Source organism: Balaenoptera borealis (assembly GCF_965194805.1).
Source record: "Balaenoptera borealis genome assembly, chromosome: 8".
NCBI lineage: Eukaryota > Metazoa > Chordata > Mammalia > Artiodactyla > Balaenopteridae > Balaenoptera > Balaenoptera borealis.
The window spans coordinates 122296846-122312251 of NC_138865.1; the positions used below are offsets into that span (position 1 = coordinate 122296846).

Here is a 15406-nt window from a genome sequence, read left to right on the forward strand (position 1 = left end):
ACACGCAGGCTCAGTAGTTGTGGCTCACGGGGCCTAGTTGCTCTGCGGCATGTGGGATCTTCCCAGACCAGGGCTCGAACCCGTGTCCCCTGCATTGGCAGGCAGATTCTCAACCACTGCGCCACCAAGGAAGCCCCCAGAAAACTAGTGACTGTTGGTTCGATAAAAAGAACTCTAGCTTGGGCCAAATAACAATCCAGCCTCCACCAGAAATTCTAAGGTTCTCACTCCTCACCATTGGACATGCATTAAACCATAGGTCCACTGACAAAATGAGAGCCTTCATGAACCAACATTGGTGGGGAAACATTCAGAAGGCTGCAGAAAGTGTCCACCTGGCTCGTCCCACCTGTCTCACCTGTCCAAATATAATCCAGGCAGGGACATCCCTGGCGGTCTGGTGGTTAGGATTCCGCGTTTCCAATGCAGGGGGCGTGGGTTCGATTCCTGGTTGGGGAGCTAAGATCCCATGTGCCACACGGTGGGGCCAAAAACACCTCCACGAGAAACAAAACACGATCCAGGGAAACCCATTCGCACTGCTCCCTGACACTGAACTGCTTCACGGACCGCTGGAGTTTCGGCAGATGGATTTCATACAGCTTCCCCACCTCACGGTACAAACATGTTTCGTCATGAGCTGTATGTTTTCTCACTGGACCAAAGTTTTTCCCTGTAGACAGGCCTCTGCTTCTTCCAAGGCTGACATGTTGTTAGAAAAGATTATCCTTCCCTGGGTAATCCCTAATCCCCTTCCCTGGGTAGTACTTCACAGTGACCGGGGAACCCATTTTACTGGTCTGGTACTGTGACTAGTCTGCACTGTTTGGCCGGTTTTACACTCTCACTGTCTTACCATTCCCAACCCACAGGGTTACTCGAATGCACTAATGGCACTATTAAAACCCGACTGGCAAAACTTACAGAGACTCTCCAACTACCATGGCCAAAAGCATTGCTGTTTATCCTTCTAAATCTCAGACCACTCCCTTTGGAACTCATAAACTCTCACCCTTGAGACAGTCACCAGACCTCGGATGCACCTGAGACCTGCCTCTTTTGGTCCACTGCTGATAAAGGGAGATATACTTCAATATTATAGAGGCCTGATTGCTTCTGTTGAAAATAATCATGCTCTGGAAGAGCGACCTTTTCACAGCACGCTCCCGGGAGGTGAAGAGCTTAACCATCACACCTGCAACCCAGAGACTTTGTTGGAAAAGACCCCTGAGTAAGGACCCCCTTCACCCTCACTGGAAAGGCCCGAATCAGGCACTGCTAACCCACGCTTGGGCTGTCAAACTCCAAGGAATAGACCCCTGGATTCAGGTGACTCATACCTGAATGAAGCTGCACGCCGACTGGGGACCTGAAAGTAAAGATTTCCCCGAATTGAAGAAGACAACATCTGACCAGATGTCAGAACCAGGCCTGTTAGGTTTCAAATTCACACAAGTCTCTCTCTTTCATCTGGACTATTAAGTGACTCCGGATTCTTATCCAAATTCATGGTCTAAATTTGTAACCTACAGGCTGTATTATTGACAAACATTTAGTTTCAGATGAATAAGTCTTTGATAAACCAACATTGTCAATCTATACTTCAATTTTCATAAATAAATAAAATAAAAAGTCCTTGAAGTTTTGCTGTTTGGGGGAAAATTTATCAGCTATGGCTTCATGTTTATTCCTGCACTGTGCCTTCTCAAAGTGCTTATTTCTTTCTGTGTTGACTGTTCCCTTGCTGTTTTCACTATTCCAAGACACAGACTTTAGATGGGAAATTCCTGAGAGATCTCCCTCCTACTCCTCCTTGTTAATTGAATGTGACCTCAAGAGGTTTCCAGTCTGTGCACTCTCCCTTCCACGAGGGACAAGGTACCCAGGAAAGGTCCTCCCTGGCATTGATGGACAAAAAGTCACTGAATCCATAAAAAACTGATTTTTGATAAGCAATGCTTTCAGAGAAAAATCTTGATCAAAGAGGAGAAATGTGAAAATTAATAAACAGAAACCTTATTTAACAGGAGGCCAGAACGGGGAGCGCCCACGGCCTACTGTGCAGCCTCAATTGCAGGCCCAACAGGAAGGTTACTACTTACTACCCAGCAGGAGGAAGATTTTCTCCCTGCCCAGCAACAGCCCAGCCAATGAGAGACCATCACAGTTCAGCCAATGAAAAGCCACCACACTGCGAACTCCAACGGACACTTTGTTTAGAACAGCCCCTCCCAACTCCCCCTTCTCCTCTATAAAAGAGTTTCTGCTCCCTTGTTCTCTGCACTTGCTTGTGGGTCATCTTAGACTGCTTGTCCTGAATTCCAGTTCTTTACTGTTCCCGAATAAACCCATGTTGCTGGTAAAATAACTGGTTGTTTTATTATTTTAGATCAACAGCTCATGTGAGCATCTTTCCAACAGCTCTACCAAGTCTTTGTCAGATAATTTCAGCACCTGTGTCTTCTCATCCTTGGTACCTGCTCGTGGCCTGTACCTGCTGGTCAAGATCTTCATGGTTCTTCAAGTGCCATAATTCTTCTGGTTTCTAGTATTTTGAATACCACCCCGTGAGACTGGGGTCTTGCCTCCATCCTATGGAGAATGCTGGGGTTTTAGCTGCACCCCCAGTGGTGGGTCTGGGAATGGGCTGGTCCACTGTTGAGGGCGCTGGTTGGGTCAGGTCCACACAGGCCTGGGAGCAGGTCCAGGGGCTCATAAACACCTTTGCAGGTGGTTTTCCTGACCTTTCCAGATCCCTAGCTCCCAGACCCCTCCAGGGTCTCCCTTCCTGGCCCTTGAGCCATGTCCAATGAATACGGCATGTCTAGTCCATGACTGCCTTCCTGGGGTCCCCAGAAAAACCCTGGCCCTGTCTGGGTGACAGCTGCGTGGGGTGGGACCAGCAGGAGGGTGCCTCCACAGTGGCTTTGATGATCTCCCTCCTAATCCTGGTTTCTGGAGACCCCTCCCTGGCAATTCAAGTGCAACTCTCTTCCCCCCACACAGACCTACTAAAGGAGCTGTAGGCACGTGTCCCTTCCGGAAGTAGGGCAAACAGTGGATCTGAGTTTCATCCTAATGGTGATGGAAGGTTCTAGACAAGGCAGATGTGCCCTGAGTCTGTCCTCCCCAGGGTGGGGTCTGTCCCTCTAGGGCACACGTCCAGGGCAGGGGGTATCAGGGGGTGGCTGTTTGTTCGGGGTTGAGGGGGTGAGCCTGGCCACGTAGGCTGGGGCACGCACACTGCAAGGCTTGGGGAGAGCAGTACAGGGCAGGCCGGGGCCACCTCTGTCCATGCTGTCACCAGGAGGTGAGGACTGGACATCAGACATTATAAAGGCTTGTGTGTCACAGTGGGTGAGCAGAACACACCTCATCAGTGTGAGCTTGACCTCATCAGTTTAAACAGAATATTCGGGCCTCTTGCAGGCCCAACCATACTTCTCCCTCAACTACAAGCCTTCTGAACAATCTGCTTCTTCCAGGATAGCCGTCCACATGATCTGGCCTTGCCGCAGTTAATGGCATGAACTGTGGGACATGGACATCCATGCAGAAGGCCCCAGTGGGAGGTGCTGGCTCAGTGTTTACCAGTTATATTTTAAGAGCTATTGCCAGACTGTTTTCCAATAAGGCTATAGCAATTCACATGATCTTCTCCCCACACAGTCACCAGCATAGGGTGACTCATACCCTTTAAATTTTTGCCAAACAAACAGGCAGCAAGCACCTCTTTCCCTTCACTGGCTTTTCATCGGCCATTTGATTTCCTCCTCTGTGAGCTGTCAGTTCAGCCCTTTACTCACTTTTCTCTGCTGGCTTTTGTCTCTTTCTTGTCAATACATAAAAACTCCTCGTATGCTAAGGACCTTAACCCTTTTCCTCGCACACTAGTTGCCAATAGTTCTCCCCCAGCCCTCGCTGGCTGCTGCTGCGGTTTCCCAGCTGGCTGGGTGTACGGGGAAGGCCGCAGAGCCCTGAGCTTGCCCCGGCCCCGACCCCACCCAGCCTGCCTCCGGGTCTGCCACCCCTCCCCTCGGTTTTGTTCTTTTCCCAAAACGCCTTCCTCATTTGTACTGGGTTTCATGTTTTTTCTCCATCACACTGGTTGGTGGTTATGGGGTGTGAGGGAAGGAACCGTGTGAAACAGATGCAAGACCTCGAGCCTCCCACGGGCGGACCTCGCCAGCCCTTACCCACAGCGGCTAACCCAAAGGACTGAGGGGCAAGCCCACTTGCTTCCACAGCCCCAGTCCCTCGACTACAGGGTGCCCCGTCAGAGTCTGGGGGAGGGGCAGGGGCACGCGACAAAGCTTCTGGCAGTCCCGGGGTCAGGCCTGCAGGTCACACGGTAATCGTGCCTTCGAAGCACACGGTGAGGGCAGATGGGTCAGGCTGGAGAGCTATCCTCGTGGCCTGCGTGGGCTTTCTTCCGGACATGAATTCTCCTGGCAGCAGCCCCCGACGCCACGCTGCCAGCCTCCAGGCCCCCAGAACCCCAGGCCTCCCAGCCTTCACCCATGCCATCCCCTGGCAGCCCCCCACCCTCCCCAGCCCTTGGTGGCCCTGGATGCACCCATCTGGCACCTGCTGATCTGCCCACAGGCAACTGGACCAGGAGCCGCCAGGGTAGCCAAGCCTGGCTGGACCCAAAAGCACCCTGGCCACTGGAGGGGAGGGTGGCGGCAATGGGCACATCTGGGGATGACTAAGGCTAGTGATGGCCAGCTGGTCCTGTGGTCACCTCCCGGCCTCCCACTGTGGCCACACTGCTGACACACGCAGAGAATGGCCTGAGGGAAGGAACGGCCCTCCGCTCTGTGCCCGGGGGCGGGGCAGAGGCTACAGGAGGGGGTGCTGCCTCTGCTCTCATCTCCCGACCTCACTTGGCTCCGCTGCAGGACCGCATCCTGCAGCCGCGTCCAGGACCCGCTCTTTTCCCAGACACTTCCTCGGAGCCCCGGGAGCCCCATCCCCAGACCTCTCGCAGAGTGTGCCCTTGGCAGGGCAGGCCTAGCGGCTCCAGCCCCCTCGGCCCAAGCCAGGATGTGCAGGCGGCCACCACAGCAACAACCTCAGACCAGCGGGCCCAGAATCTTCCGGGCCCAGGGAGGTAGTGGACGTTGGGTGCTGAGAGAGGAGACCCACGCGGCGGCCGCAGCAGAGGATCAGATTTAATGGTCACTCTAAGGGAGGTCGTACATTTTTCAGAGCCCGGCACAAGCCCCCGCCCCCCCCTTGGCTGGGGGCACAGCCAGGTGTCTCAGACCAGGCTCTGCAAAGGGGGGCCAGCCCCCGAGCCCCAGCTATGTACAAGAGAGCTCACCCACTGGGCCGCGGGCCAGGCTTCGAGCCCACAGCACACCGGCCGCCCAGCTCTCGGGCTCCGGCTGCAGGGTCCAGGCCCCCACGTGGAGTGCAGCAGGATTCTCACCCACCAGGACCCAGCCCCGGCAGGCCCCGCCAAGACCCCAGGCCTCTGCACTAGCAGAGGCCTTCAGAGCTCGGCCGCCAAAAGCTGAGCTCGACAGCAGCAGGGAGCTGGGCGGGCCTGGAGGCCGGGGAGCAGGCAGGGCCTGGCTCGACCCAGCGCCCGCTCTGAGAGCAAGGAAGCTGTGCCCCCCAGCTGCTGCCCAGGCACCCCTGCCGAGCCGGCGCAGCCGAAGTCAGGTAAGCAGGGGTGGCGAGAGCAGTGCAAGCACAGACGATCAGGGACTCGGCCAGGGACGGAGGCAGGCCGGGCAGGCGGGCCGCCCTGGTGCTGGTGATCAGATACGGCGGGGCTGGGGCGCTGGGGCAGACAAGGTCCTGAACACACGTTGAGCCGGGTGATCTACGCCATGACTAGTAGCGGAGCACTTAACTAGTTAACTAGTAACGCTGCTTCCCTTTGAGTCGTCTCAGGGGCTGTAGAAAATTGCACTTATTTCTATGAAGCTGCCCAGGCGCCGCCCCAGAGCTGCAGCCTCCGGGCGAGGCCTAGACCCGGTCAACGTCCACCGGCCGCGGTGGCTCCTCCCGGCGTGGGGGCTGTGACCTCTTTGACCCGTGATGCCTTGAGGACCAGACCCCTGGAAGGGAACCTGAGCGACGTCTGAGGGTGCCCTGAAGTGGCCGTGAAGACCAGAACCCACGCGGTACCGGGCAGCACACAGCGGCCCAGCCCCAGTCGCCGGGCCGAGGAAGCGGCCGGGTGGTGACCCGCCCCTCACAGAACGTCCTCGAAGGCCAGCAGCTTCGAGTGCTGGCGGCTTTTCCACAGGCGGTACAGCCGGAAGTCAAAGTAGGTCTCGATCATCTGCTTCCCTGAGGCAGGAGGGGCGAGGCCGGGGCTCAGGCCGCCGCCCTCCCGGAACCCACCCCACAACTGGAGACCAGCCCGGCAGACTCACCTTGGGCTGACAGCTCCAGGGGGGACTCGAAGGTGACCCTGTAAGGGGTCATGAGAGTCCTGAGGTTCTGGAACAGCTGAAAAGAGGGGGTGGGCCGTGAGCTCCGGGCAGGGGAAGAGAGAGGGATGAGGAGAATGGGGGGTTGGGGAACAGGACCCCCCCAGCTGGTTAGGCCCAGGCATGGGGGTTTCTCCGGGAGAATGAGAAGGGAAAGGGAATCTGGAGAGAAACGGGGGTTGTATCAACCCTTCACACGTCTGGGATCTGCAGCCTGGTGTGGAGTCTGGGCCCCATACCTTCTCCCCGTTGGGGTTCCCCAGGACATAGCAGCCCATGACGTGGATGACGTTCGGCTCTGGGTTCACTTTGCTCATCAAGCGGCTCAACCGTTTCCAGAAGCTGGCGGGGGAGGGGTGGTCACAGGTGGCCCCCAGTCTGACCCCCAGGTGTGAGGGGGCATCACAGGAGGCACTGCGGGGACACGGTGCCCCAGCAGATGCTGCCTCCAGCCCCCCAGCCTCCCAGGCCCCCCCTGCTCACTGGATCATGTCCTCTTCCTTCTCCACTTTGGCAAAGGTGGCCACCTTGTTCTTGAGCAAGTACAGGTGTCCTGGGCCGCCCTGTGAGAGGCTGCAGTTAGCCGACGGGGCCGCGCACCGGAGGTGTCCAACCACCGCTGCCCCCAACACGTGCAGATGCAAACGTGCATGCCCAGGGAGGCGGCACCCTCCACCCCTGACCCCTGGGCAGGAAGGGCTGAGCCCTACCTGGCAGAAAATCAGCATCTTCCAGATTTTGGCCCCCTTGTGGTAGACGTTCAGCTTCTTCTCTATCTCCTCTGCGGAGGCAGAGGTGTGAGTGCCGCCCCCAGCAGCCCCAAGACCAGAGGGCATGGGGGCGGAGTACTCACCCAGAATGTCCTCGAAGGTGGCGTGCTCGTGGTCCTGGGACAGACGGAAGCCAGCCCCACGTCAGAGCCCTTCTCAGGCAGCACCCCCCACCCGACACCGCGACGGGGGCTGGGCAGGCACTCACGTAGAGGATGGGAATGATGGAGGGGTCGTCCCTGCGGAGGATGGTGGGGATGTACTCAGCTTTGGGCACTTTAGAGGAGATGAGCTGGGGACAACAGGGGGGCCACTCAGCGCCCTGGCCGCCTTGGAGCCAGTGGGCAGCAGGAGCCCCCCTGAGACCCCCCTCCCCACTGCTGAGCAGCCTGCAACAGCTGTGTGGGGCCTCACCATGATCTTGGGTGGCACGAAGCCCTCAGTGTCACAGGCTACAGCCTCCAGGCCCCTCTCCGTCTCCCAGTCCAGGTCCTCAAAGGCCTCGCCCAAGGTGCAGTGTGAGCTCTGCAGGTCACTACCTGTAGGGCAGGATGTGCCACCGGGCCTGAGGATCACCTGCGGCGCCTCCTGTCCTGGCTGCAACCCCCAGAGACGGGTGGAGGCCAGAGCCGGCAAGCCATGTCCCGGAGGGTCCTCCAGGTCAGCGAGAAACCCAGGGTGGGTGAGAGAGCCAAGCTGAGGAGCCCAGCAGCCCGGCAAGACTGGCGCCTGCCACCAGCCCGACTGCGAAGGCGGTGGACCCTGGTGCAAGGCCAGTGGGAGCCGGAGGGCAAGGGTCAGCTCCAGCCAGGCGTGCCTGGTGCCCGGGCCAAGGAGAAGTCTGGCACTGCTCCTCAGGCTTCGGGCATGAGGGCGGCACCAGGCCAGGGCCGCCAGCGAGCCGCAGCCTTTAGCTACCCCTGCCCAGAAGATCGGAGGTGCCGGAGCGCCCCCCCCCGTCAGTCTGGTAAACTGAGGTTCAGCAAAGGCGCAGAAGCCTAGCTGACCCCCCCCCGGGGTGGGAGCGCAGGACTGGGGGCCTAGGGGAGCCTCTGGGAGAGGTGTGCGGGCCTGCGCCGCCGGGCACCTACTGTCTCGGGAGTCGTGGGAGGTGTCGGCTTTCATGGGGGTGGGGTCGCTCCAGGACCGGCTGAAGCTCCGCTCGCGCCGCTCGGCGAACGCTGCAGCGAAAGCAGAACCCGTTAGGGGCCGGGCCTGCAGCCGCACGAGGTGGACCGGGGCAGGGGCTGGCGGGGGAGGACGTGGGGACCGTGAGGGGGTCCGGGGAGTGGAAGACGCCACTGCGGCGGGAGGGGCGGGAGTGGGGAGTGCGGATGGGCGACAGCGGACAAGGACCGTGCTGGGCGCACATGGGCGGAGCCTGGGTGCAGGGGCGGGGCCCTGTCCTGGGGCGGAGCCTGGGAGTGGGAAGGTGCCCGCGGGGCCACAGCGGGGCAGCAGCGCGGCCTTCGGGGCGCGGAGAGCAGCACGCGAAGCCCCAGCGGCCAAGAACAGCGCGCCCCCGGGCCTTACTCTGGGCCTTCACCCGCCGGCTGCCGACCATGCGCAGGTGTTTGCGGAAGTTCCTGGGGGCGGAAGCACCGGGGGCTGGTGAGGGCCGCCCCGTCCCACGAGCTCCCCTCCCCACGGCTTGCTGGCCACCGTCCCAACATCGCCCTTTGCCGTGAGGGATGCCCTCCCGGCGCCCCCAGCTCTCCCCCAGGCAAATCCCACCCCGTCCCTCTCCTCCTGAGACTCCTCCCGGGCTCCCCCTTTGCTGCCAGTACAAAGGCACGGTAAGCAAGCCTCCTCCTGCAGCCCCGCCCCCTCCCAGGACAGCTCCCCCGGCGACCCTGTGCACTCGGCTCTCCCGCCTCCGCTGCCCACGCTTCCCTTCTCTCCTTGTGCCCAGGCACTCTGAACCCCGGGAGCCTCCCTCCCCACGTGGTCAAGGGCTCCTGCTTCCTGCACACGGTGGGCAGGGCAGCACAACTGTCCCCAAGCGTGAGGTGGGTTTGGGTCTGGCAGATGCCCCCTCCCCTGCCGCTGTGTCCCTGGGCCACCTCAGAAGGTCTCCTTCACCCCAAACTTTGTGCCCTGCCAAAGCCCAACTTCCAAGATGGACAGACAAGCTTCCTGGACACATCTCTGAGGTGGGCGGGGATTAGAGAGGGTAAGCCTGGCTGCTGACCCCACTGCTCTGGGCTTCAAGGGCCAGAAAAAGGCGCAGGGGAGCCAGCTGGCTGCAGCTCAGCTGTCAGTGTACCCCCAAAACACAGGCCTAGGGGCTCAGGCCACATGACCTTTCCTGCCTGCCGCGTCCCCAGAGCAGGGCCAGGCCAGTGTTCGCCACCGCCCTTCCCCCTTCAGGTCTGCTGGGCTGGGTGGGCCCAGGCTAGACCAGCACAGACAAGAGACGGACCCTGGTGGCGAGTGGCTGGCAGGCCCTACCTCTGGATTACAGACGCGGAATCATTCTCCCGTTTCCGGCGCTTCCTCTCCGCGTAGCCCCTGAACACCCTGGGAAACCACCGCGAGTCAGCACTGCCCTTGGCCGCAGGCAAGAGGGACAGAGACGTGGGGACAGAGGCTCGAGCACAGGGCCCAGCGGGGCATCCAGGGCGCTGGGCCAGGCAGAAGGTCCCGGCTGGCCTCGCCCTGTCCTCGGCCCAGTTCCCGCAGGCCCTGCTGTAGCCTTGGCGCTCGCTGGGACCCAGCACGCCCTCATGGTCAAGGCCCAGGTCCCTGGCCTGCCCCAACCTACTTGGGGGTGGGAGAGTCCCCCAGGGACAACCGCCATGCTCTCAGGCTCGAGGTCCACACGGTACTTACGAGATGCTAGAGTCGAGGCGGGAAGGGGCAGCATGAGAGAGAAGACACAGTGAGCAGAGACCCTCAGACCCCCAACCGCCCTTCAGTTCGTTCCTTTCTTGTCATTGACCTGGAGGGTCCCTCACAGGCATCCCAGGCACCAGCAGGGTGCCGGCTATGCCGCAGGCCAGCCCTGGAAAGGGCAGCAGACGCGGAAGTCACCGTGGCCCAGGCCACCAGATGCTGTGACCTTGTCAGGCCGCACAGAGGCCTGACTGTGCCCTGCTGGCCCTGGGTCCAGCAGCGAAGGTAGCGGCCCCCATCCAGCCCAAGGGCGGTGGTGCGCTGCCCAGGGTAGCATATGCAGGAGGCAGCTTCTTCGGTATCGGGGACACTGCAGCAGAGTCCCTCCCTGGAAGGAAGCCCTGACAGAACACCCAGCTGTGCGAAGGTCAAGAGCACGCCCCCCGGGGGACTAAGTTGTGATCACTTGCAGCGCACATGAAACACAAGTAGGCTGCTGTTTGGGGCGTGCGTGAAGGCGGAGCTGGGTGACGCGGGGCAGCGAACCATCTCTGCTGGTGACTGCGTCAGCTGCAGCCCCCAGCCAAGTCCCCGCAGGACAGGATGGACGGACTGGGGGCCTGCGAGGGGCGGGGCAGTGGGGAAGGGATGGGGCGGGGGCGGGGCAGCGGGCGCTGACAGCAGCCAGGCCTTCCGACTGCACGCTCGGAGCAGCCACGCAGGGGGGCTCAGAGGACAGGAGAGGGTCCGGCAGCAATTCCTGAGCGCCGGGAAGAGGGCGCCTGGCCTGGGCCCAGCACACATCAGACGTGACTCACGCTTGCATAGTTGTGGTTGCTGTCTGGAAACTGAAGAGGTTTTCCTTGGGGAACCAGGTACGGATGGGGATGTCATCTGGAAGAGACCGAAGGCGCAGTGACTAGGCCGGCTCAGGGGTCCTGAGGTCTTTACCCCCACCTGTCGGGGAAGGGGATGCTTCCGCCACAGACGGTGGAGAAGCACCAGGGCTCCCCAGCCCCATCCCCGGTCGGGAGGCCGGCGCGGGGCCAGCAGGCTCGGGTGTCGCTCAGCTGCTCAAGGCACGACAGCTCAGCGGCTTGGTGACGCTTGTCTTTGCTTAGCTCTCCCTCTGCTACCCACAGCTGACGAGTGTTCTTTTGAGAGCACAGCCTGCCGCCAGGGTGCCCAGGAAAAGGATTGACTTTGGCTCCGTTTAAGCAGCAGGGGAAGGGCAGGGACAACGGCTGCGGCCTCTCCTTCGGGTCTCCAGGGCCTTCTCTGCGGCCCACTCTGGCGCCCACTTGGTTGGACCTCCCCTCCCCCAAACCCTTCTCGGAGGGCGAGGTGGAGGCCCTCACCGGGCGTGGAGACCGCCCCTTCCCAGGGCCCCTATAGCCACTGGACAGAGTGGGTGAAGGTCACTCTACCCTCTTCCCTGACCCCTGTCCCAGCCCCTGGCCTGGGTGCATCAGAGGAGCATGAGGTCGTGGAGGTGAACTGCCCACACCCCAGGCCTGTGCCCTGAGGCCCAGCTGGGGTGCTGATTTGGAGGCCCAAGAGGTGCCCTGAGAGGATGTGCCAGGTCCGCTAGGTAGAATTCTGCTCTCAGGACATGACAACCTCAGAGCCAGGAAGCGTGGGGCCACTCGAATGTCCCAGGGAGGCCTCTCACCGACAGCAGGCCTCCGGGGCTCCGCAGCCACCGGCACAGCTCGACCATCCTGGGGAGGGCCCCACTAGCTGGCTGCGCCCCGGGCAATCACGCGCCTCCCTCGGTGGGTGGGCCCCAGGGCAGGGACTGTTCCCCAGGACTCCCTGGAGGCAGCCTGATCTTTCCGTTCAGCCAGGTTTTCTGCCTGCTCAAGCCTTAAGACCCTCCCAGGCCCCCTCCTCGGGGAAGCACTCCTGCGATGATTTGGTGCTGGCAAGGCTAAAGCCAACCGTGAGGCCTGAGATGGGGCACGGGATGTGGCGGCAGGTCGCCACCTGCAGGCCGTGACCTGGGCACCCTGCTCTGCCCAAGCCTCACGGTGCCTGCTGCGGGCCGACCCCAGCACCAGCATCCTGCCTGAAGCTGCCCAGGCCCCCAACGGGCCCCCTCACCAGACACGCGGTCAACGCTGTACATCCTCTCCAGCTTCTTGCGGCGGCTGGCGGCCTCAGGCAGGGGCGGTTGGTCCAGCCCAAAGGCCTGAGGGGAAGGACTGGGGGCGAGCTGGGCACATCCGGGACATTCCTTGGAGCCCTGGCGGCTGCCCGCCCAGCTGTGGCAGGGTCTGCTGACGTCCTCACGACTGCCGCCCGGGCTGGCGCGCAGGGGCTGGCTATGGTGGCGGGGGTGCCGCTCCCGCTGCTGCCGCCCCTTCACCACAGCCAGCTCGATGGCCTCGGCCTCGGGGCCGGGCAGCAGGGCCGGCTCCCCAGAGATGGTATACACACGGGGCTGGGGGCCCTCACCGGCCGGCTTCCCACTGACGGCCTCCTCCGGGAGGCTGCCCTCATAGCGGCCGTTGGAGATGAGGGAGAGGCGGCGCTTGTTCTGGGGGGCAGGCTGCATCTCGGGGGACCCGTCGTGGCCAGAGTAGGCGTCAGCCAGCAGGTGGTCTGGGGGAGAGGCACCAGGTGAGCTTGCAGCCTGCTGGCCCTGCCCTCCCAGTCTCCGGGTGTTGTGTTCTGAAGGCAGGGAATGAATACCCAGCGTGTACCTGGCCCACTGACCGAACCCCGGGCCCTGACGACTTCAGAAAAGGTATTTCTGAGCTGCGCACTCCCCCTAGAGGTTCCCGTCTCACGCCTATTGGGGCCCCAAGCCCCTCTTACGTGCGTGTGGGCGATAGGCTGTGCTGCTACCTGTGGGTGATGGGGGGGGCAGAAACAAGCAGGCCACCTCCCAGCCTGCCACCACGCCCGTGTGCCCAGTGCCAACTTCTCCCCTCCCCCCCACCAGCTGGCCCCCAGAGACAGTGGTGCCAGTCCTGGGGGTGCCAGGAGGCCTGTTGCCATGCCAACGGCCCAAGCTGGGTGGGTGCCATGGTGATGAGTGAATAGGAGCTCCTCCTGGGGCTCTGGGCCAGGCGGGGCAGGGGGTGTGAGGAAGCCAGCCCAGCAGGGCACTAGCTGCCTGCTCACACCCCACAGTGCGCAGGGGCTGGGCCTGACCTGGACAGGAGACAGCATCCCCTCGCCTAGGATGGGGGGCTGTGGGTGGACCCCGTCCCGGCACTGCCTCACGTGCCCTTACCTGCACCGTTTCGGTTCTCGGGGTGACTCTGGGACAGGTACTCGCCAAACGCTCGGGCTGCTCTGAGGGGTGGACAGCGGGGTGCGTCGTCAGTGCACACCACCCACCCTGGCGTCCCCACCCCACCCCACCCAGGCCCTCGGCGCCAGCAAGGGAGGGCTCAGGGATCACCCCCAGCAAGCACTCCCATCCCACCTCAGAATGCCCAGGGCTGGCAGGTCGCAGTTCGGGGACCCTTGGGTGCCGGTGCACCTTGGCCGGACCTGCAGGCGGGACCCAGGTCTGCTTGCCATCCAGCCCCTGCCACCCAGTGTGTGAGGGTCGTGAGGTCGTGCAGCTCGCCCACCGCAGCCTCAGGGAAGGGAGCCGCACGGAGGTGGGGGCGGGGCGCCGGCTGCGAGCACGCTGCGGGGACGGGGGCGGGGGCGGGGGCGGCGCTGGCCCCGGCAGCCTGCCCGCCGCACTCACCGCACTTTGGCCGCCACCGAGGACATGGCCTCGCTCCGCAGCGCCCTCCTCCGGGAGGCGACGGCGCCCATGGTCGAGGCGGCGGCGCATCCCCAGGCCTCAGAGCGCGCCCCGCGCCCGTCGCCTCCGTCGGGGGAGCCGCGCCGCGCCGAAGATCGGGCTCGGGTTCGGGCTCCGATTCGGGACCCGCATGGCCGCGCCGATCCCTCCGCGCGCCCCGCCGCACCGAACAGCACTGCCAGGCCCGGGGGTGGCGCTCCGCCCACCGCGACGTCAGGGCCGGGGCGGGGCTCGGCGGAGCCGCCCCCGTTACGTCAGGGCTGGGGTCGGACCGTCCACAGCCACGGCAGGACGAGGAAGGCTCCGCCCACCGTAACGTCAGAACCGGGCGGGGCCCAGGAGGGACTAGGCTGAAGCCCCGCCCACCACGCCGGCAGTAGGTGGGGGGGGGCGGGTGGCCCGGCGTCCCGGGGTCCGGGTTGGGCGGCAGGGGGCGGGACCAACCGTCTCTCCGCCCTCTCAGCGCTGCCTCTGGAGCTGGGAAACTGAGGCCTGCGGTCCCCTGACCACAGGGTCCTGGGCCCTCCAGTCAAGGGTCTCCCTGCTCTCGCAGACCCACGTGCCCTGCTCCGAGACCTGCAGGGATCGTGGACTCCAAAGTCATAGAGCTGACAGGTCTCCTTTTTTGTACAAAAGGACCCCCCTGGCGCTATTTAATGATCTGAGAAGTACGGTGTGGGCATCATCTTAGGGAAGACTCCCGTGTGTACAGAATGGAAACAATGCCTGAGAGCTCGGGAGGGCCTCATCCTTGGTTTGGGGGGATCCCAGCTGCACCCCAGACCTTGGGTGTCCCGCCTGCCTGGCTTGGGGTTCTGGGGTCCCCACATGGTGACCACGCCCCCCTGCAGCCTCAGGACTGTGTGGCTGCCCATCTTGGTGCTGCCCCCTGCCCCCGGGACCTCGGCACAGGGACCACATGTCCCACACGATCAGATCTACCTTTATTGACAGGCTAAGCAGAAACATCAGGGGCTCTGATATCTCAGAGGCCTCAGGGGGCCCACAGGGGCCGACACAGCCCCCCAGGACTGCTGTGTGTGCAGGGGACGCCAGGACCCAGTGCCCCACCAGGAGCGGCCAGTGCAGAGAGGCCCCAGCCCCTCCAACACCGGCCGGCAGGGCCCTGGGCCCCAGCAGGGTCTCCCGGGCAGGCTGGGGAAGAGCTGCGCGAGCCGGTTCTCTGGAACGCACCCACGGGAGATGCTGGCTTCAGGGCGCGTCAGAGCTGAGACCTCTGCCCGTCTTGGTCAGAGAGCCAGGGGGGATGAGGAGTCCTGGGATGGTTCGGGGGAAGCCAGACGGGAGTGCCGATGTCGAAGCGAGGGCTCGTCCTCCTGGAAGCAAACCGCACACGGTCAAGGTCCAGGTGGGGGCAAGCCAGGAGGGCAGCAGGGAGGGAGCAGCTGGCCTGCTCGGGAGCCGTCAGAGCTGGCAGCTCAACTGAGGCACACAGGGTGCCCGGGCAGCTCACCGAGTCGGAGCCCAGGCCGGCTGGGGCACTCCGGAAGTCCTTGGGGCCGCCCAGCAGCACCTCCTTGTATTCAGTCTGGTCGTCAGACTCATCTGGGCAGAGAGCAGGG

The 15406-nt window shown here is 62.6% G+C and overlaps 2 protein-coding genes across 8 annotated transcripts in view; both read right to left on the bottom strand.

Annotated features, from left to right (window-relative positions):
* Positions 1 to 2360: 2360 nt before the first annotated feature.
* On the bottom strand, positions 2361 to 14031 carry NSMF (NMDA receptor synaptonuclear signaling and neuronal migration factor). Of its 7 annotated transcripts, none has more exons than XM_082401926.1 (16): positions 13764 to 14013; positions 13491 to 13558; positions 13296 to 13357; positions 12158 to 12658; positions 10873 to 10948; positions 9671 to 9739; positions 8753 to 8805; positions 8307 to 8400; positions 7634 to 7754; positions 7428 to 7511; positions 7303 to 7336; positions 7160 to 7230; positions 6933 to 7012; positions 6689 to 6791; positions 6393 to 6468; positions 2361 to 2592 (listed from the first exon to the last, which is right to left on the bottom strand). In XM_082401926.1, exons 1-16 carry the CDS (start codon positions 13851 to 13853, stop codon positions 2546 to 2548), a joined length of 1629 nt encoding a protein of 542 aa, XP_082258052.1. In that variant the 5' UTR covers positions 13854 to 14013; the 3' UTR covers positions 2361 to 2545. The 7 variants fall into 7 exon arrangements, with proteins under 7 accessions (XP_082258052.1, XP_082258053.1, XP_082258050.1 ...); XM_082401927.1 differs by lacking the exon at positions 2361 to 2592 and adding an exon at positions 5157 to 5907; XM_082401924.1 differs by lacking the exon at positions 2361 to 2592 and adding an exon at positions 5157 to 6306.
* Positions 14032 to 14750: 719 nt separating this feature from the next.
* PNPLA7 (patatin like domain 7, lysophospholipase) overlaps positions 14751 to 15406 on the bottom strand; it is a 54788-nt gene continuing 54132 nt past the window's right edge. Inside the window, 3 exon segments of the mRNA XM_082400650.1 lie at positions 14751 to 15081; positions 15083 to 15160; positions 15298 to 15389. Coding sequence (XP_082256776.1) covers positions 15046 to 15081; positions 15083 to 15160; positions 15298 to 15389 — 206 coding nt within the window. The 3' untranslated portion in view covers positions 14751 to 15045.